The sequence below is a fragment of the Chlamydotis macqueenii genome, chromosome 1 (assembly GCF_036417535.1).
Source record: "Chlamydotis macqueenii isolate bChlMac1 chromosome 1, bChlMac1.mat, whole genome shotgun sequence".
Taxonomy (NCBI): domain Eukaryota; kingdom Metazoa; phylum Chordata; class Aves; order Otidiformes; family Otididae; genus Chlamydotis; species Chlamydotis macqueenii.
Genome location: NC_141556.1, coordinates 189,728,488 through 189,751,504, shown reverse-complemented (window position 1 = coordinate 189,751,504; position 23,017 = coordinate 189,728,488). Strand labels below are relative to the sequence as shown.

General features: G+C 40.0%; 1 protein-coding gene across 4 annotated transcripts in view; it reads right to left on the bottom strand.

Moving 5' to 3' along the window:
- The window catches only part of DCLK1 (doublecortin like kinase 1), a 257,253-nt gene extending 247,350 nt beyond the window's left edge, over positions 1 to 9,903 (bottom strand). For all 4 annotated transcript variants that reach the window (XM_086771976.1, XM_086771974.1, XM_086771975.1 and 1 more), the window contains exons 1-2: positions 9,751 to 9,903; positions 6,179 to 6,567 (exon numbers count right to left, since the gene is read on the bottom strand). In XM_086771976.1, coding sequence (XP_086628102.1) covers positions 6,179 to 6,554 — 376 coding nt within the window. In that variant the 5' untranslated portion in view covers positions 6,555 to 6,567; positions 9,751 to 9,903. The remainder of the gene's footprint in view (positions 1 to 6,178; positions 6,568 to 9,750) is intronic.
- Between the last annotated feature and the right edge of the window lie 13,114 nt (positions 9,904 to 23,017).

Genomic DNA, 23,017 nt, shown 5'->3' with positions numbered 1-23,017 from the left:
GCAGTGCAATTGAAATGCACAACACCTTAACTCTTAAAAAAGAATTAAATAAAATAAACAATGTTTGTTTGCCAGTTTTGAACCAGTAATCTTGCAATTTAAGTCATGCAAGTACTCGACACTTCAGGAAATTCCATGTGGAACAATTAAAATAAATCTTAGCATTGAGAAGCTAATCAGAAAGCTAATCATGCAGAAGGACAGATCCCAAAACACAGTTCATGCTTTAAAAAAAAAAAAAAAAAAAAAAAAAAAAAAAAAAACCAAGCACAAAAACCTACTACTTGCAGTTACACATCTGTCAAAATTCAATGCAGCTGAACCACTACAGCCGTGTGACACTGAAGGATAGTTCTTACAGGCCATAACAGAATTTCATTACATGCTTCATGTATTAAAAACATAATTTTAAGAGTAATATCTGTGTAGAGGGTGGCTGCTAAAGAGACATTGAATCACTGCCTGTTAAGTACTGGAGCTGTTCTGATGGAAGTGTTTGATTCCCTCTTTGGCATAGGGGTACTAGCAGTTAGTTTGTTTCCTTCAGCTTGCTGATACTCGCACTACAAGAATGATCAAGGCATGAGCTCTTAAAGGGGATTCTTTGCATTGCTTTTCTGTGCTAAAGGCGACTTGGCCTGAAGTGGCTTCATAAAGAAACCAGCTGGTCTTAGGCGAAAACCCTGAAGAAGGACTTAAGAACCTGTTTCAATCATACAAGCAGACAGGGAACAACCAACCTCTCCCTGTCAGGCAGCAGGACTGCCAATTTATTGAAAATAGCGTTGATTAGTCACAGGAGAGTACATACAAGGAAAAGAAAGTTAATTTACAAGCCCACCAGAGATGGATGAACTGCAGTAATTGCACACTTTGGTGGTGAGGCATCCTGGCAAGGATTCTCAGTACAGCAGTCATCCATTGCTGTCCCTTTCCCCCAACAGATGGGGCAATAAACAGATTAAGAGAACAGGGAAGGGACTGGCACCTCCAAGCACTCCGTGTAACAGGCACACCTGCCCTTCTTCACTTCCACCCTTTGGCACTGCAAAAGGCAGGAGAGCAATCTCTCAGGGGAAAGGACAAAGAATTCTCACTATCCCTCTCCACACAGAGCAGATTGAAAAAGGAAGATGACCTGAGCCACATCAGTTAGTACCTGATAGTTCCCAAATGTGTTAGTTAATAGAGCAATAACCTACTTAAACTACATTACTGCTGCCATGTCTTTCTGCAGTGTCTGAAAAAAAATGCAACAGTGCAAAAGAGATGGACCATCTACAAGAAATAAATCTGACCTACCTATGCTCACCTAGCAATCAGATGCACCAGAAACTTTAAATTATATCTCCTCAGACCTTTTAAAGGACTTCTTTTGCATATCATTCCTTCTGATCAGTTCAGACTAAAAATTATTTTTTCCCCTCATCAAAAGCCAAGCGAAAAAATAAAGACATACTTCTTCTCCCTCTGCCTCCCCAAAATTTCTGCAGTCTTGCTACAAGCAAGATAGGCATCGTGTAAGCTTAAACAAAATAACTGGAAAGCACCCAGAATAAGAAACCATGGGATCTTCCAAGAAGTTAAGGAAGACACAGTGTGAATCAACTGGCTGATGGATAAATCTTCTCAAATTCATGAAATAAAATAATCAAATAAACAGTGCCAGAACAACGCTCTACCATTTTATGCAACAGGATTATTCAGCTGTTTGTTTATTAAACAATATAAGGATTGTAGGCATTTCTGCCACAGGATCCAGTCCAAGTTTCACAAACTTTGATAGCCCTGGATCAAGTCCATGGTAAATATCCAGCATAAATTCAATCCTATAAACAAATGTCCACATAGATTCAGCTCTACAAACATTTAAACAGATACTTTACTATGATTATTTTGATGGCATATTACATATGCATATAACTCTTTCCAGCCCATCACTTCTCAGCTGTGGAGGTAGGCATGACTTAGAAGAAAGAGCATTAGCTCCAGAGCACATGAGAGACCACATCAATCCGTTCCTACAGCCGGGCCTGGCTGGGCTTCTCACCAGCACCACTGGAGCAGCTGGCAGAGTCAAGGAGGCAGCAGTAGCAGGTAGAGAAGGGAAAAGCTGAGATAAGAGGAATGAGGTGACAGTGGGAGTAACAAGACCTACATACAAAAACAGTCAGGAACTCTGTCACAGCCCACCACTTCAGCAGAAGACACTGCCTTTTGAACCCTCCACTGGCAGGCAGCTTCTCTGCTGCATCGAACACAAACTGCCTGCCTCCACTCGCAAGAGCCTTCCTGCAGTCCCCATGACCCATCATCTCCTCGGCCACTGCAGTTGAGGGCCACATCTCCCAAGAGTTATTAGCCAGCTACACCAGTTTTAAAATCTGGTAATGGCTGTATCTGCGCTCTTTCAAACCGCTCCTTCAATGAGGACTGCAGCTTCAAGATAATCCCTGAGACACATTCATTCTTCTATTTCAGATTATTCCCTAAAACTATTGTTGCCATTATGCCTACATAAAACATGCACACACATATACAAGTCTTTAAAATAGTTTGGCAGTGCACTTGATATCAACATGTGACAATATTGTTTTCCAGTACCCTCTCACTCATCTTGTGGTTTGGGGTTTTTGGTTTGTCTTTGACAGTTCTCTGCTGCAGGGTTCACTTTCTGTGGTAGGTACTGTGGAAATTTAAAACAATTGATTCTCATTCACACCCAAGACTTTGAGGTAATATTATAATGGAAATTAACAAGAAAGGGATGCAGTTCTGCCTACAGACTGATTCTGTGGTCTTTGTTCCATATAGCAGGACCCCAGAACTAAAAACTGCAAATAACGCTCTTTGTTTCAGAGCTATCCTGCTCATTCTGATCCATTACTGTTCTTGTCATACTGTTCAATGGTAGTTTTGCATTGGTGCACCAGTGCACCTCTGCCTTCAGCTTTAAAGATGGTACACTTTTGGAAAAGCAAAAGGCATTTAGTCCTTCCCTGAGATTTTGTTTACAGCTAGACAACTCAGCCTTAAGAGCAGCTTCATCTTTATTGTTTCTACACACTTTGATTACACGTCATATCTAGGGACTAAAGTCATGTCACATTTGGAACCCATTCTTTAAAGATAAGAGGGTCCTGAACACCAGGTCTGACAAAGAAAAGGTAATCTGAAGCCACTACATTCTTTCCTTCATCTAAGGTGACAGGAAAAGAGAAGTTAGAGCATGTGAAACTTTTTACAATAGTATATCCCCTTGTTATCAAATTCCAACACATCTCACATGCCCCAAGTCTTCAAAAAAAACCCAAAACAAACCAACCACACCACTCTAGAGAAGTCATTAGTTTCAAACGAAGGGAAGAAGTGTCCATGCACCTCAAAATAACCCACAGCACCAGCATACACCCATACCAGCTCTGAACTGTATGCAGGACAGAAGTAAGTATTACTGAAGCAAAACAGCTCCTTTACAATCTTTGTTCCTTTGGGACTATCTTTCTTGCAGTTCTATGTATTCAGCTCTGGGATGAAAGACAGTGGCTGCTGTCTTATTTCCCCCAGGAGCTAGCTACTTCTGTGTCTTCATGTACCATATGGGAAGGTAAAAGTACAGAAACTTCCTCACAGGCATAAAGGCAAAAAACCAACACCAAATCAAGGCCTTACACATTTGCCTTGCAATGCAATGCAATCACTAAAATCAATGCTCACCAAAAAAAAAAAAACAAACAAAAAAACCCCTAAATTCATAAACGTCTCAGGAGATTAATTCATACAGTAAGAGAATAATCTCACCATGATAAAAGCAATGCTTCGTATTTCAATAGTTTGAGCACAAATGTCATTTGGCAAGAGGCAAAAATCAAGTGATTTTCCAGCTATTTAAACACAAAGCACAGCTTCAAGCTAATTAATGCTGTACCAGACTAGCCAAACGCGCATAAATTTCTACAGTAAAGAGTGGAAGGGGCTTATGTAAAAAACATCACTGGGATAAGAATATGTGAACCTGTACTCTACAGTGAAGCTCAACGAGGGAAATAGAACAAAATAACCCACCTTGCAGTTTTATACAAACAGAGAGAAGCCCCCTTTCAGATGAAACAAGAGATAGCTCTCTACTTGCAACAAACTGACTTCTGTAAATTCCAGTGTCAACGGCACATGAAAAATAAGACTGTCCAACTTGAACTACAGACAGGAAGGGAGGATGTGTTCATTGAAAACGTAAGGAAGAAAGTTCCACAGAACTAAAAGAAATCACAAAGTCCTTCTTCAAAATAAAATTTATGCTTTGGTATTGTCATTTATTTTGACTGACTGATTTATAACTGGAATTAATCTTCTCTTGGATGCCAAAATAAACTAGTCTTATAGGTTGCTGAATTTAGTTCTGCATTCAGTTATTTCTTTTCAAAAGCTGATTCTGACTGGCAGCAAAAGACTATGCAAATCAACGTTAACATCAATGACATTTGCTTCTTCATGAGCATACCAATCAAATAAGCACAATTATTTATATCACTACTGAGAAGAAAACACACACACAAACACTGCTTTTAAACAGATATTGATTAATATTGGTCTTTCCTCCCAGAAATTGATTTTCTCCACCAATTAAATACTGTCCTGACAAATACAGTTCTAACTCCACCCTAGAATTCATAACATTGATCTTAAGACCAATTTCCTTTCCATTTCACTAAACCTATGGTCCTAACCCCCAAAAACCCATACTTACACCACTTCGATTTTCTTTTTGTTATCTCCTACTCTCTTTTTTTATGCAAGGAGGATTATCACGAATATCCTCTTCTCAAAACTCCTCCTTAAAAAGCTTTCCTCTGCTATGACACCTAAAGGAGACAACCATGGCTGAACACTTGCTATGCAAAGATACGTTCCTCCTTCAGGAACCTTGTTCAGCATTACCCTTTCCTTCTTCTCTCCCCACATTAACCTTCTTCTGATCCTCTCATTACATCCTGATACTGCACTTGGTGCTAAAAATGGAAATTACAATCTCTGTTACAACTCTAAATTGGCTGGCCAGTGGCTACAGATCCATGCTTTACAGGTTTGTCCATGTCACACTGGGGATAGAGGCAGTATGGAAGCAACAATGGAAAGACTGTTCCACTTTTATTTCCTTTGAACACAGTCAAGCACCTGCATTTAAACTTCACAGATAAAAAAAACTTATTCATGGGCATGTGCTAGTTAATGCTTTCAGATGTTATAGATTCTGATGTTTTATACAAGGAGTTATTGCTTACATACACAAAAAAAGAAACCCACTGCAAGCCAGAAGCATTTATCCTGTAAAAGTTACTTCAGCAATTAGTAAAACTTGTAAAAGGTATTATTAATATCCTAAGCCTACTATTCAAATTGATTAATGTTGATAGCTTCTTTTGCCAACAAAACTGTCACTGAAGGAGTGATGAATTCAGTGTCAATGGGCAAATTAGCAACTTGCAACTCTGATGTTTGACAGTGACCAAGATAAGTCATTTCTGACCAAATCACTGGTAATGCTTCATCCTACAGGTACAGGAACCTCATTTAAAAACAACACAAGGATGCTAATGAACTGGGGAAAAGAGGAAAAGGGAAACGCTACAGGGGAGAAAAGTTGACAGTCTACCCTAGCTGAACTGTGGAGACAACATTACTCTTTTAACAGCTTGCCTACATTCATGCCACTCCATGAGTGGAGAGCATTTTACTTAAGGCACGTTTACTTGTAGGGAAGAGCTGGAGCTCTTCATTAGGTACAAAGAAATTTAAAAAAAAATTAATCAGAACTTAAATTTCATGTAGGTTTCATCAGCACCATGGACCTTGTCAAGTTTCACTGACTAAACTCTCATTGGCATTTTTAAACATGCAAGTTCAAAAGCAGCAGCAGATGCGATCTTCAAGATCTAGGACTATAAACACAAGGTTAACAGAAAGGGAAAGGTCAGTTCCTTTCAACAAGAAGGAAATAAGTAGCAAGCCAACAATGTATCATGGCACAATTTAAGACATTCAGAATTCTAGTCATACCATTGAAGATCCTTTCTTTATCAATAACACCACCATCACCTTATTTGCAGAAAACTTGACAGATTAGACAAACAAACACTGACTCAAACACAACTTTACACCTCCAAATCTTACTGCTGACCTTCTACTAGCTGGTCCAAGGAGGAAATCTTCTTGGAGCCATCAATCGTGTAGATTGTTCTCACTCCCTGGGGCAGATTCACATTGTCAGACAGAGTTCGGGTCAGATCAGCCAGGAGAGCTTCAAAGGATCTAAAGCGGTCAGGGGAGATGGCATATACAATCCCTTTGAAATATCGGTCTCCATTACGATAGAAACGAACTTTCTTGGCTTTTTTCTCAGAACTCAGGGTCTGTAGAGTACGGGTTCGGTAAAAGCTGCAGTGGGCACTGTGAGTAGGGCTGGGCAAACCATTTACCCGGGACCCTCTGCCATATCGCTGCGCTTTGTCACGCTCATCAAAATGCTCCAGCTCCATATCTCTCCCTAAGGACATCTTCAAGTTCAACCTAAGGGACGCACAAAAGAAGAGAAAAAGTTTAAGAAATTTACACATTTCAAGGGAGTTCACTTTAAGATTTCACTTTCTATATAGACACTTAGAGAGAACTACTTTCCAGGTTGAGAAAAACGTTTGAATGAAACCATGTTACATTCACATGTTTATTTTACACTCTCATTTTACAACTCTCCTGCTATGCCATAAAACCTAGTTTTTAACTTAGGCTTTCATACATCATAGAAAGGCCACTCATGAAACCAACTGCTAGCAATATGCAAACATTAAAAAGTGCTTGCTCAAATTCAGTAAGAACTCTGAAAATGAGGTGATAAAGTTCAGCTACTGGAAAAAAAAAAAAAAGACCAAACGCATCAACTTTCCACTTTTTCTCATGTTATATTCAGGTGATATTTGAGTCCAGTCTACCTTCTCAACCGTTTGCCCCCACTAAAGTGTTTGTTCCAACTGTGATCTCAAGAGGTGCCATTTCAGAAGGGCAACTAGTCACCAAAAAGTAAGCAATTAGGAACTTCTCCGAGGAATAGATGTTGCAGGTTAGCAATGAGAACCAAGACTAGCACTTAGTGGGTCAAGCCCACTGTTCAAAAGTCTTTGCATATTCAAACCATTCGTTTCCCTACAGCCTTTTAATTTAAGAATAAATTACTTCAGTTGTCCTTATGCAAATACTTTGCATACTTTGACCAACAGAAGTGCTCAAATGTCATGAAATAAAAGCAGATCAGAGGGAGACAGGAAACTAGTATTTTTCAGTGAGTAAGCTACTTCAGTGCTCTATAACGTTTAAAGATGTATTATTAATAACCTAGGCCTAATATTCAAATTTATTACAGCTGACAGCTTATTTCGCCTACAAAACTGTCACTGAAGGAGTGATAAACTCAGTGTCAATGGGCAAATTAGCAATTGGTGTCTCCCTTGTTTGATAGTGACAAAAAACAGTTAGCTCTGACCAAAATGATCCCAGTTGTTCAATATAGTCCACATAAATGGAAGTTCACATGTTCTGAAATTAAATCAAGGAGGCACATACGTCTGTTCCTTTTTACTACCAACACAAGACTAAATACTACAAATTGCACATAAATCCTCATAAATAAAAGAAACAAAAACATGGAAAAAAAATAGAATGATCAAAAGATCATTAGGTACAAAACACATTTCTTTTAATTTAGGAGCCACCTAGATTTGCAGTTGTCTGCAGAACAGCAAAGCACAGTAAGTTTATTTATAGCACTGATACACAGATCTAATTTAGAAGTGGTCTCTTTCATTGATTTCCAATAAAAAGAAAAAAAAAAAAAAAAAAAAAAGACCAAGCACAACAAGCTTTGTTTCAACCACTCATAACTGTGCGACCATTAAGAAAAAAAATATATATATATTCAGACCAGCTGTAAAAGAGTAGGAGGAAATACAGAAAGACTTAGAGATGCTCTTTAGCTTACAGAAGTTTGTATTAAACCAACAATTATACAGCTGGACCCTGATGCTGCAAAGCTGTAGGAGGGGTGCTCAGTAACTTCTCAGCAGTTCACGTGCTTGACTAGAACAAGTACCTAAGGCTAACCACTGCAAGTGCCGGCCTTGGTGGAAATTATTTACCCTGCTTCGGTTACAGCTCACTACTTATTTTGTGTACATTGGCACAGGATCATGTCCTTATGTATATATGCAAGATTTATATTTATCAATACTTTAAAGGCAATTAACATACATAAATGGTGCGGTATATGTGTGTGTGCGCACGTGTATACATACCTATACACACACAAAACACTAGTCTACATTTTTCCTCCTCAGTATACATTCACAGCATACACCTCACTTCAGTGAAAAGAACAAGAACATTTGCTGTGGCATCACTGACATTCCTCTATAGCTTAAATACAAAACATCACTTAGTGGCCACAGCTTAAGATCAAGATGACACCACCATCGTTTCCCATGTTAAAAAAAAAAAGTTAGTTGTTTTACTTCATTTCTAATTCCAATGAGAATCTGTTATTCAGATTTAAACTATCCCAGAACTCGCAATTTAGAAACTGTATCTCAAAAGCAATGCCTGTGCCAAGAAAAATGGATTTTTCTTAGGTCTGCTGTTTCATTTGTTCAAACCATCTCAAACATACACACACACACAAAAAAAAAAAACGAAAAACAAGTTTACATGATTATATACTTCTTAGAGACACTCAGCTCTACTAATTTTGGATGAGGGGAGGAAAAAGTGCGAGTCACTGCCCTTTCTTCCGCACGCTTATGCTTTAATCAATAACAGCTGTAATTCCCAATTACGCCCTTTAACACAGAAATAGAGCTCCCCTTGAACACCACAGCCCTGCTATTCACAGAAAAGCATCTTCAAACCACAAGGTCGGAGCAGACAAAGAAATCCTAGAACAATTTGATCTGATCAGATGTTTCCGTGTGTGTATAGATACATACTCATATACGTACGGATATAGAAAAATGAAAGGACACACCCCTGGAAAACCACCATGCCCAACACTTCACACCCTATACATCTGCTACAGATTTATTTATACTGCAGGTGTGGGTGAGGGATTACATAAAACAATCATACATGCTTATTAAAAAAAAAAAAAATACATCATGCAGCGGTGTGACTGGGACCCTGCAAAGATCATCCAGAGACTAAGCAGCAGGCTGACTACCAAGTCCTTGGAGGGGAAAAAACGTGGATACACGCGGTAGCTGCTTCAAGGAGGAAAAAAAAAAAAAAAATTTGGTTTATTCTGCGGCGGTAGGGGAAACGTGTTCGAAATACAAGCAGCCGGCGGAAGGTGGCATCAAGCGCTCGGGCTCCGCTGCGGGCTGGCGCCAACTGCACGGTAACCAACGCCGAGGTGCGTTCGCCTCGGAAGCGCCTGCCGCGCTGCCCCGCACAGCCACGGCCACGCCGCGGCGGGAGCTGCCCGCGCCTCACGCCCCACGCTCCCGCAGCCGGACACCCGCACCGGCCCCGCCGAGCCGCCCGGGGGAAGCGCTGCGGCGCTGGGCGGAGGCCGCCGCCCCACACAATGGGCACAGGTGCACCGCGCCGCGGCGGGCGCCCGGCGGCCGCGCCCCAACGGCCGCGCCCCAGCCCCCGCGCAGGAGAGGCCCCGGCCCCGGCCCCGGCCCCTGCCCGGACCCCGGCCCTTACCTGCTCTCCGCAGCCTGGCGAGCACCTTCTCCCGCAGACCTGCCGGCGGGGCGCGGAGGGAAGACGGCAGCTCCAAGCGGGAAGCGGCCAAAGAGCGGCAGCTTCCCCCCTCCCCCCCGGCGACCACCCGCCTGTAATCGCAGTAGTCGCCGCGGAAAGCGGCTCCGCTGCCTTTGTTACGCCTCCCCCGGCTGGAGCGCGCTGACGGGGAGCCCGGGCTGCAGCTGCTTCGCCTTTCTTCTGCTGCTGCTGCCGATTGCAGCGATTTGCATTAGCCCGGCCCTCATTGAAATGCGGCTCTTCACACCAGCCTCTCCCTGCCGCTCTCTCCAGAGGGCGGCGCCGCCGCCGTCTCCCCCCCTCTCCTTTCTCTCTTTGCGGGCCCTCTTCGTCCCTCGGCGCTGCGGGGCGGCCGCCGGAGCCGTCCCCGGCCCACGGGGCGGTGGGTGCGAGGTGAGCCCCCTGGCAGACCCCGGCGGGGGAGTATAGAGAGGAGAGGCCCCGTCGGGGCGAGAGGTTAAGCTGACGGTGGGCTCCCCCTGAGGTAAATTCTGGCCGCACCGTGGGGCGCTGCCTGCCCGCCGCCCCCGGGGAGTCCCGGCCCGAGGAGACGTGCCCGATCGCGGCCTGCCTGCGAACGGGGCAGGGCCGGACCTGGCGGGGGACAGCTGCCCCCCCTTTGAGGCACTGGCGTCCAAAAAACACCTTTATAGAAGTATTTTTACCAGATGTGTCACCTGGCATTTCCATGAGGTTCGCCTGGTCCCCAAGTGTTGGGAGCCCACCCAGCCACCGAAGCCCCCTGACAGGTGTCAAGTGCTGAAGGTGGGATTGATGTGGAATTTAGGTACTAAAACTGGAGCCAGGCTTCCTTAAGCCACTCGCTTAAGTTACAGCTGACCTTGGAGGTGACTAACCTCCGGAGATGCTACAGCTTTTTATGCTTAAATTTCCCAGAAGATGCATTTGCCCAAAGGCATCTCAGGCTTCATCTGACTGACTCACTCTTACGCCCAAGCCCCTCCAGTCTTGGAGCACATTTGTGAAATCAACCTCCACACAAGTTGTAACTGATGCTTCCTTCTGAAAGGTTTGCTTATTCTTCATTTTAATATAAAAATCTCAGTGGTTAAAACATTCTCAAGGTGAAGGACAGGGTTTGATTTCCTCTGTGCAACAAAGCCTTCAGCTCTCTTCTGCTTGTCAGGTAAACAGCCCGCAGTCCAGGGGGACATGGAAGGGAAGAAAACACAGTCTGTCCCTTCTGTTGAGCTTTGTACTTTGAAAGAATTAAAAATGCATTAGATCAGAGAGGGAATTAGTCTGTTACCTCGTGGTTATGACACTCAGTTGGGAAGGACAAAAGATGGCTTTGTGTATCTGTATTACGGACCATTTATATGTTTTATATCTATAAATCCAGAACAATCAGTGGAGCAGGGACTTATGCCCAGGGTGCCTTGCTCCCAGTGATAGACCTCTAATCGGAATAGAGGCCCCTGCCTAATCTCTCTGAAGACAAACAAAGCCTTCAGTCTACAAAAACTGTGAGAGTCTCAAAAGAAGAAGGGGATGGAGCACTGTCCTTCTTTTCTGTCCCCCTAGACTAGTCCACATACAGGCTCTTAGGAGGCAGGAGATTCCTTGAAGGAGGAAAATTAATCCATGCTGTGTCTTCATCATCCTGGAGGAGTTCTTTCATCACTGAAGTATTGCACAGAGCAGAGAAAGGAGTCTTCTGGCTACACTTGTTTCCTTAGTTCTTGAAAAAGAAATGAGCACCTAAAACCTTTTGTAAAACCTCTTGCTAGAAGGAGTAATAGCATTAAAATACCTGAACATCAAAGAGATTCAGAATTCAGCGTACAACTCTGTCCTCAGCATGCTCTTATCACCTAGCTTAGTTTTTGTAGATCTTGTTCTAAGGCACTTAATTCTTCCCCTGTGGTCAACAGCATGCTGAGGCACTTTAGTAAAGATTGACATTTTTCAGATGCAAGTTCCTAAAAACTGAACACCTCCACACTCAGTATTTTGCCAGCTATATTGTTTTTAAGGCTACTGTTTTGGAAAATCTCTTGGTCTGTGTTTAGACATAACAGATAACAGGGACTTGGTTTAGTGATGGATTTGGCAGTGCTAGGTTAACAGTTGGACTTTATAATCTTAAAGGTCTTTTCCAACCTAAGCTATTCTAAGATTCTATGATATTGGTAATGTTGGTATACTTGACAGGATAACAAAAACTAAGTTAAAAATAATTCTGATAATCTTGCATTAAAGTTCTGTTCTTTAAACCACTTCCTTTGTAGGTCAACAATCAAGTAAAATATTCATGATGGTCTGAAATTATAAGAAAAAACAGGACATCACAATGATTAGAGACGGAAATGACTATGATGGTCCTGACAAAGGATTGTTCTTTAGCATTCTTCAGTTCTGTATTGTCCCGTTAATTTTAAATGTCTCAGGTAATGAGGCTTCTGCTTCCCGGAGGAGACATCTCTTCGAAGCTGAATTCCTCCAATTATAAGGAATTTTTTTCTGACGATCAGGTTAATGGAAGTTTCTTATATTTCAGCTCATTACTTTAGCTATAGTGCCCTGTGTTCACGTACATAATTTATTTCTCCCATTGGTGTTTACATCTTTCTGACATATATTATTTACGTCTAGCCTAAGTGTGCAAAATATTTCACAGATGTTCAAGAAAGACCTTCACTCTGATCATGTTAAAACATAATAAACGTCAAAAGAAAATAATTCCATATAAATCAGTACTAAAGTATAAACTTAATAGGAAAGTGTCTTTTAAAATTTGTTGTTTTGTTCATTTGCAGTTCTGTGTTTAATAGGAAGACACAACACAGGACCGTATGGTCTGTTTGCCTTTGTCATGCATGCTTGCCATGCTTTCCTTTTTAAAGCACTTTAAAAGTTGTTTTCCCTTTACCTTTTTCATGTGTTTGTCCACAACTTAAACTAAACCAATGCAATTCTAAATAGAAGCAAAGCTTGTGTAAATTGCTTCAATAGTTATATAGTTGTCCTCTTAAAAGAGCGTACTATTTTGCTAATACAAAATTGTCTTTCTTTCTTGGACAGACTTTGGAATATTGTGTGTTTTCTGAGCTCTCTGTTAACGTATCCTTATCAAACAAGATACAGTCACTTCTTAATCCCACTTTGGGTAAAGTAAGTAACTTGGACTTGTCATCTTTGTTAATCAGGTTTTTCAGATCTAACAGTATTCCAACAGTCCTTTTCTCAACACTTCTAATTTTTAAGCACCTTTGTCCAAAGTAGAATTGGGTATAGTTATGTCACCATCCAACACTCCTATGTCTGAAGGCTGTATCAAATGCCTCGCACCATTATTCTGGGAGCTTCTCTTTAGTTGCCTAACCACTGTGACCCCTAAATCCTTTTCAGAGTCACTGCTTTCCAGGACACAGTCTCCAGTCTTCTAAACGTGACCTACATTCTTTGTTCCTGCTGAATGACCTTGCATTCAGCTGTCTCAAAAAGCATGTTCAAATGATCCTGGCTTACCAAAGGATGTCAATTTCCCTACAGAAAAACTGTTTTTTCTTTGCATTATTTAGTGCTTTATGCATTTTATGCCATCTGCAAATTTTACCATTAATGCTCTTAAATATTCTTTCAGATCACTCATAAATTTATGTAGTAGCAGAGAACAGCATTTTCTAAAATGTGGGGCTCAATCCCCCAAGGCAGCGGCGTCGAGGGTGTGTTTAGAGCTCATTCCGCTTCATGTCAGAGACGCGCTCAGCTCTCAGGATGCCAAACCAGGCCAAGGGAACTGGTGCTGGCGCGGTCGCATATGCCCGTTTCAGCGAACAGCTTGTGCCAGCTCCCGGCAGGGATCTGGGCCAGTGGAGCTGCACCAGCCGGCTGGGCGCTGCAGAGGCGCGGGGTGGGGCGGCGGAGTCCTGGCAGCAGGCGGGACTTTTTTTTTTCCCCAGTTGGTAAAAACTCACTTACGAAAAAGAACAGCACTCTGCAAATTACTGGAGGGTTAATGATTAGCTGTTTATAGTGACTTTTGGAGATCTGTCATTTGGCCGGTTTTTAATTAATTCTTATGTGTTACACTGATTTTGTATAACGCTAATCACTTAATTGGGTTGATGTACTGCTGTATGTCTATTGCTTTACAGAAGCATATGTCGATGTAGTCACCTTTATCAATCATATTCAGCAATCTCACCCAGAAAGCTACCCAATTTGACATGCTCATTGGCACTAATTACACAATCATTTTCTGTATTCATTACATCACGTTATCAGGCCTTCAGTTATTTTACCTGCTACTGATTCCAGCATAGCAAGAATTATATAATCAAGGTCATATTTTTAATGTTGTCCAAATGTAAAGCTGGCTTTATCCAGGTTCTTAATACTTCCTTAATATTCTTAGATTTCTTGAATAGCAACATTAATTGTTCAGGCAGACCAGTAATAAATTCTTTTTAGAGTTAAACTACTGATGTACTAAAAATTATTTGCATATTATTCTAGGCAAAAACATATGGCATTCATGACTGGGATGGGACTGCACTATGCAGCAGTATTTGTTGAATACTTCTGTCTCTTCTGCATTGTTATTGACAATTTCAACTGTTTGCATCTAATAACAGTACTATGATTTTGCCAGGATTAATTTGGTTAGAAAATATGGGGTTTTTAAATTTCTCTTTATCCTTAGTATTTCTGACTGTAAAATTTCTCACTGATGATTTCTCATAAGTCTGTTGCTGATATGTCATTTGTCTAGACTTACAATAATATGTAATTAAAAAGTTTTTGCTACATTTTCTATCCTTCTGTATTTCTCTTCAATTAGGATACTTTTGAGAAAAGACAATAACCTTTCTAACTGCATGACTGGATTTTTGAATCTGGTAAAATCATTCACTGTCAAAGACTTTTTTGTCTTGCTTATTTGCTTATAACTAACTTCTTCAAGAAATTAATCCTTTTAAAAACAGGCTATAAACCAGGACTTGACTCTTTTTGTGTACAGCAGAAATAATTACATGCTGGTCATTGGGTAAAATGTTCTTGAAGTTATTTCTACATGTTTGTCCACTGGAAAGAGGTCCCATTGTAAGGTGAACACATTTTGTATTGGAAAATTACGGTATTTCACTTTTTGATACTCCATGGATATTTTAACTATGTCAACAAAAGACCTCCAGCATGGTTTTTCAGACTTATGTATCATTTTTTTTCTTTCAGATATTATTGAGATGTTTCATATATATTATTTCAGATATTATTAAGGGCATGTTTAAAGAGCTGTTTGTCCGGTGTGATTTGCTTGCCCATATTGGTTAACAAATTGAACCTAAAACCTTGTAATTTGGAATTATCAATTATAAATGAACTATTATGTGGCAGGCCAAATCCTACCTGTGAAACAATTCCATCCATCTCAAAAATATTCTCCATTGTCATGTTGTATAGCTATATATATCTGAGTAAACTGCTACTGCAATCTTTCTCCTTTCCAGGTTGCCAAGAAGCTGAATTAGAATAATTCTGAAGTGCAGGATCTTAATTTTAGCTGGTCTTTGGTTCAAACTAATTAAAGTAAATTGATATTCTTTGCTGACTGCTAACCTTTGACAGAAGCATTTTAAATAATTTAGAATATGTATGTTCACAATAACCTCAACTCAATCTCAGTAGTATTCACATTCTCTTAGCTGAGGATTTGAGGACCATCTTTTTTATTTTGAGACAAAGCTGAAATGTTTTATGAATATAAATGCACAAACTGTACACAGTTTTTTGAATGACCTAAGAACAGCATATGTGGTAGTTTCATTTACCAGTGTTTTAAAAATAAGTTAGAGAGGCTAGGGATATGACACAATTTTTACAAACATTATTTTTAAATAGGACCTGCTTCCCAAAAGAATTTAGAGGGTAAAATTCTGCACCAGCAACTGGCACTTTTGAAGTACATCCTCAAATAATTTTTTTTGCCATGCGGGTCTTGCCATTCAAAAGAGTGTTGGAACATCACAGTAGACGAGGCAGGATTTTGTGAGGAGAATAGACCTTAGCTCATTCTCAGCAAAGCAATCAGCCAGTGTGTCCCAAATCATGAAAGGAAGTACGAGGGCAGAAAATAACGGGGGAAATCTCAGGCTGTTCAAAGAGGAGAAATGAAGTGGAAAGACATTACTGACCTAGGAGGTATCTCAAATTTTCACTGTACAGGAGTAGTTTTTCACCTTCTAGATGTCATTTTTTTTTGTGATGCACTGGCCATATGAGGTTGTCAAGTAGCGTCTGCTGGGTTCCACACCTCCTGTTACAACCAGATTCAGATCCTTTGGGCAGCATGTATATTTCCTGAGTGAGAATTTGGATGCCACCCTTTTCTGCATTTAATTTGCAGGTTAGGGGTGTAGTTACTTTAACTGGACAACCACTTCTCTGGCTGTGTACAATGGAGGGATCCTGGTCTGCTAACGTGGTCTGAAAAGGCTCCTTTACTGATGGTCCTTCCACTCAACCACTCTATGGCTAAGCACAACAGCAGGTAGAATTGATTTCATGACATTTAATTAAAGATTTATCTACATTATGGCTGAAAGTCCAATTCTTATTAATTTAGAGGAGATTCAACCTCCAAGCTATCATGGTAATCTTAAAGATTTCATTCTGACTGTCTAATACCATTAGTGCGCAGATAAATAGTGAGTATTGTTTTAAGATACTAAGCAGCAAATAATTTTATCTCCAAATAATCAAAAATATAAGGTCTAGAGAAGTACTCTTTAAAAACATCTCTGTTGATGATAATTCAGGTATGCTTAGCCACCATAAGGTTGTGCAGTGCTGTAAGGTTCATCAGATAAAAGACAAACAAGATGATCACAGATATGAATCCTAAATACCTTATTGCTAAAGAGAAATGAAGGTCAATACACAGGCAATAATAGTTTTATGTCTGATGCAGTGGACTGTTTTAATTAGCAATGATACTGTAGGAGCAGTGGTGACTCTTGTGGTAACATGGCTCAAGGTAAAATCAGATAAAAGTATAATATTCCCACAGTCATCACAGATTGTGTCAGGAACACATAGATAACCAAAATAGTATACACAGAGGAAAAAGAATGAGAGTTAGAGACTCTCCTTGAGATAAACTAAACAGCTAGTAAATGGAGGAGGCAAGTAAACATAACTGACAGTCCTTTCCCCCAAAGAAAGAATTTAAATGCCTAAAACTGGACTCAGACTTCAGAAGCCTAAATAAAAAACTGAAATCTGCCCAACACACTACCCTTCTGGACAGTTCCAGTTACCTCCAGTTCTGCTGCACCGAACTAGAATTACCCCAGAGTTCATTAAAAACTTGACCTTGAAAACTCTTCAGCCAATCTAAATGACAATGATCTGGAATTATTCAAATGTAAATATTTTTTAAGAGCAGCTATTGAGAATTACTCATTAGAAAACATAAAGCAAAAGCCCTGTGCTGGAGTAGAGAGATGTTTTCTGTAATTTTAAAATTTTGTGGATTGTCAGCTCAGTCCTTTGATAAGAAATAGGGCCATTGTTATTCTATATAGTAATTATGTTTATGTGGGAAACTAATGAGGCCTAGACAAGAACAGGGTAGCTGGCAGTTCTGCATCACCAGAGAACTCTCTCTCTGCTTGTCCATGTTACATTTTGTTACATTTTGAAAGTTTAGGTGCAATTAACATGACATATATCGACATAATGAATTTTAATAAAAAGAGATTGTAATCGTTAATAGCCAGAAAGAACTCAAATACAAATCTTAAGATTACATTCAAACCATTGTTGATAGGAAGGAAAGTAGCATTAAGCAAGTTAATCCACATGCTCTTAGATGGTAACAAAGCAAAACCTAATTTGCCATGAAAGTGGAATTCAGATTCCTCTATTTTGAAGAACTAATTAATTTTGCTTTAGTATCGGAAAGTTTAGTGTAAAAAAAATCCCTTGAAGATTTATCAAGGGCTGTTTTACACAAACAGAATTACATCTCTTTATAGCTTTAAAATAAAGAACCTGACATCATGCATAGTTTAAGTCTGTGAAGCTTCAGTAAAGCAAGGCCATGTAGAAAACCAGTATTTCTTAAGGTTAATAATTAATTGATGATATTGCAGTAGATAGTTACATTAAAGTTTCTCTTTTCCTTCTTCTGTTTTGGATGGTGTAGGCCTACGGGAAACTGCCTCCAAAAATTATTCTTGCTTTGTTTCCTCAGTTTAATTTTATCTGGGTTATTACATTTTGAATTCTCTGAACAACAGAAAACCCACCCATCAGTTTAAAAACTGGCTGGGTTTCTTGATGCTCTGGAATGCCATTGTGGAAGGAAGCAGACATAAAGTAGACACATGCAGCTCGTGTGACACGAACCCAGCAGCGCTCATGGAAGCTAGTTTCAACCATTTTTCAATCTTGTTAATGACTCAGTTATCAGAGAAGCGGAAGACCTTTTCTGTTCTTCCATTTGTCAGGTTTCTTTTCAAGTATTTCTAATTCCTTGATTAGATTTCCTTTGTAAGAAATCTCTCACAGTGATGTCAGTATTTTCATGGCAAATCAAGGTTCCCCTATAAAGCTAAGTGACAAACACTCATTTCTCAGTCCCTAACACTGCTCTCTAGCGTGATGATAACATCTCACTTTTCTAAGCGGTAAGTTATTTTGGGAGTTGAAGAGTGACCAACGTCATGGTTGCAGGGAAAGCTTCAGCTAAGCTTTTTTTTTCTTTCACTCCGAGTCTGCATTTATTTATCCTCTGTGGAATCTCACAGTTCTCCTGTCCCTCAATCAGCCTTGGAGCTGAAGTACTCTATTTATCATCCATGACTTACCCAGAAGGTTGGATGAGTTTGAGTACCTTTGGGATTCTGTATCCAGTCGACCTGTCAAGTGTCACACAATGAAACCGATCCTGCCGCTCCTCTTTAGCTCTGTCTGTACCTCATGCATTCATGCAGTGTAGCACTTTGCTCTCCTACTCTATCGTGTTCTTCAGATTATATCTTCACTGTGCAGTTCCTTCCTTCCCTCTCTCCCTCCCTGCTCTCAGTCACATGCTATAAGGTGCCAGACACATCCCACACAATACACCAATCTGTAATGCTCTCTCATGTACAGAAGAAGATAATTAAGGAATGTATAAAGATGTGAATCCTTGTTAAAAACAAAGTATGGTTTACTTTGCAGAAGAAATAAAGCTTTTACAGAGAATTATTTTAAAGGAATCTAAAAATGTGTTCATATTACTTTAAGACCTACAATTTTGTGATGGTCATCTATGAAGCCTCAATTTTACCCAAAAGTGATTACTCTGTCTCAGTTTTGTTCTTGCAAATTTACTCTTGCCTCTGTCTTACAGGATCCTTTTTCACCCTGCTATCATTCCTTCAGCCTGTGTTCTCAAGCTTTGGCTCTTCTGGTCTTGTCTGCTTCAGTAGGAGTCTTCAGGGCTTATGGTTCTGGTTGTTCACCCTCAACAGCTCACATGTTTGTTAGGGCAGCTACAGGGAGAAAATTTCTTATTTTCTGCCTGTTTCCTCTGGCAGAGTGCTACCAGACCAGTCCTAATATAGCAAGGATCCCATTAACTAGGCAATACATATAATCTCTCTCAGAACAGCACTAAATTTAACATGGTCATTAAAAAATGCTGCTAGGGATTCATCTCATAGATGTGTTACTATTCTGCTGCCTACAAAATAAAAGACTAGCACACCATCTTAATTATGCCACATAATTACAAGTTACAATCAGAGACTCTTAAGATACATTTCCTTCAGAAACTGAGCGAAGCGTATGAAAAGGGGAGGGAATTAAAATGAAGTTGCTAATAAAGCTGAGATTTTCCTTACTATGCACGTTACCATGTCAACCTGAGTTATGCAGCATCACATTTGAGATCTATTCAAGACCCCTTCAAAAGCTTAGCAGCTAACCAGGATGTTATAGATGGATTTTCAGCTGATTTTGGCATCTTTTGCATGATAAATGCTACTTAACCACATTCTTTTTCTGGTTTAATATCAAATACAACTGAGCAAATGATTAATTATATCCATGCAGATGGTTTATTATGTAAGAGATAATTACTTGTCCCACTTTGAAAGTACTAAACCATGCAGAAGACATGAGACTCAATCATTTTAAGATGGCAAAGAACTTAATATAAATTATTGTTATTTCTTGCACATAGCAGAGAAAAACATGCAGCCTCAGTATCCTGTGTATATATTAGTTTCAGATGGTTTAACTACGATTCCCTTAAGTTAGTATGTGAATATTTCCTCTGTTCTAGCTTCCTTCTTAAAGTCAGCATAGCTTTCCACTGTTGTCTGGCAGCAGTCTAAAGCCTTTTATTGAAAACTGAAGCAATGTAAAATTTGTCAGCTGATATTTCAGAAAAACCACTTTTCTTTATTCTTAAGTGCTTAAATATATATAATGGCCTTTAGCATTATTAGTTTGCTATTTAAAATATCTTACATATGAGGAGTACTAGTTTCAGTTTCAGCATCTTAGATTTGAGAATTATATAAGCTGGTACACAACAGAAGTTGGTAGATAGCAGCTGCTGAGGAATTACAACATTTTTACCTGTTTCCCATGTTAGTTGAGGTAATTTAAATATGTTTCAAGGAGCAAAAGGTGCAAAAAAATAATGCCTCAAAAGCAAGATAAAAGTATCAACCAGGAATTATTTAAATTCACATTCTTAGTAAAGAATATGGATTATTTTTTTTTAGTAAAACACTGCATCAAACCTGCAAAAGGCAATAAATACAGAAGAACTGATAAATCCATTGAGCAATGCTATGATAATCACTTAGCTAGGTGAAAGTCACTAATAACATAAAAGTGATTAAACACAATTTATCATCAGATGCAGAAAGCTCCCTCGCACTTAAGACAGATGCTGCAAAAATTGTTCCCAGAGTACCAGAATGAATGGTGTTCAGTTGGTAGCACATCTTGCCTATATTGATTATTTGATGTCCAATGGTGAATTAGCTTCTTCATCTTTTCTTCAGCACGGACACAAATACCCTTTCTCTCTACCCAGCTGTCTAATTCCATAATATTTTAAGGAATTCAACATAGTTGAGGTGTCTCCTCTTGTCCAATTGGATTACAGTTTCCAGTGGTTGCAAATGATCAGGAGGCAGCTGATGGACATGGTTTCCTCACCAAGGGCAGCAGGCTTGATCATCCAGAGAGTCTGAAGAGCCTCTGGGAGAGGAAGGATAGTCCCCACCTTAACACTGCCAAGAACACGTTGAAACTTTAGACAACAAAATGTAGGTGCTCAGGTTGTCGGTACTTGCTCCATACTTTAGAGGAGCTAATTTTGAATTGACCCTCACAGGATTTTCTGAGTTTCATATCCTTAGAAAACACACACAAATCAGTGCTGAAAACCTCTGTCTTGGCAAATGTCTGCCAGGCACGTCCGTTTATGCAATGCCTGCATGTTCCTTGGGCAGGTCAGCATATTCCCCAAACACCTGCAATCCTAGCAGGAAAATTGTCTTCTTCTGCTACTTCATATTCCAGAATGAAAACAGGACTACAGACTAATCAAGGCTCTCCTCTGGCTCGCTGAAGTTGTGTTCCATTTACAGGCAGATAGCACGCCTGAGCATAACCCTACTGCCTACTGGTTACTCAGAGATGTAATTCCTAGACTGTCGTTTCCAGGGATTCCATATTTTATCTGATCCTTGGTGATGCTGGATACAGAAATAGTCCAGCAAACAGTGGATATCTCAATCCAGAAGACACCCACAAGTTTTGTTGTTTTCTGTTTTCTTCTCTTTCCATTGGCAAAAGGAAATAGGGAGCAAGAGGGAAGTGGAAGGAAAGGGCAAAGGTGGATTAGAAAGAAAAAATCAGAATATTAACTACTTTTCAGTGGTGTGAATAGTTTTGAAAAATATATCTATATGTGTGGGTTTGGCCGGCTTATGAGATAAAGTAATACTATTAGAAGTTGATAGTTGTATTTTGCAAGGGAGCTGAAGTGTCCTTAAACAAAGGCTGAACTCCATAGTAAGATGAATACTTGAGCGTCTGGGATAAAAAAAAAAAAAAAGCTTTTTCCTTCTTTCTCATTAAACAGAGATTGCTTCTTTGTTGTTGGACATACATAGCGAGTCCTTCAGCTTCCCCAGTGCCACATAATATATAGTGCAAGGCTGGAAGAATTGCCCTAGATTCTGCATCTTTTCTGTGGTTCTGTCTGTGTTGTCTGTCTGTCTGTCTGTTTCATCCATGAAAACTGCAGGAAACAACGTTGTAATAGCGATTTGCCTGAACCCCCTGCAGAGTTTGTGGTGTTCAGACTTTTCATTCTCAAAATAGAGAGGAGACACAAAGCTTCTAGGTGAGAAAGGATAAAACAAGCACAAAGCTGGCTGAAGATAAAGGAGAAAAAGGATAAAGGTAGACCTTTAAAACATATGCTGCCTGTGTCTGCTTATAATATCCGTGAAAGAAGTCACTGGTCTTATCAGTGGGAATATATGCTCTCATATATACCTGCTATCATATGCTCTCACAGCTATGTGCAAGACAAAATGAAAATTGTGATTCCAGGTTTTAAAGAGCACTAATTAGTGCCCATGTTTGGGCAGTCCCGCTTATATTTCATAGTGTGCCACTTTAAAAAAAATAAGGTGTCGTAGGTCTTTCGAACTGTAAGGAGAGCAAGTTTATGTGATGATACCCTAAAGAAATAATGTATCTGATTTTTTTTTTTTTTTAAGACAATACAGCTTAAATTACTTGCTACTTTCCCTACAGGTCCATAAGGAGTCCCAGCACATCTTCCCACAAGTAGAACCCAGCAGAACAAAAGCAGAACAGGTATATACCCGAGTTTAGGAAAATTTGTGTGCTGAGAATTGTGGGACTGCATATCTATGCAGCAGAGGGGGGTGACTGCCATGTAGGAGCTGAGAGGAAGAAAGTGGCAAACAGGCTGCTATGTTGAAAACTGAGGGGGAGAATGGTTATATAAAGATGAAAGACAAGGTACTGCCCACAAGCCAGATACAAGAAGATATACTTTGGGGACAATCAGTGATAATGAAAGACAAACAGGAAAAGAAAAGGATATATACATCCACCCATGCACGCACATCAGACACACTGCAAAATAAGACAAGGGAGGTTAACTGTTTAGTGTTTGTAGAGATCCTCT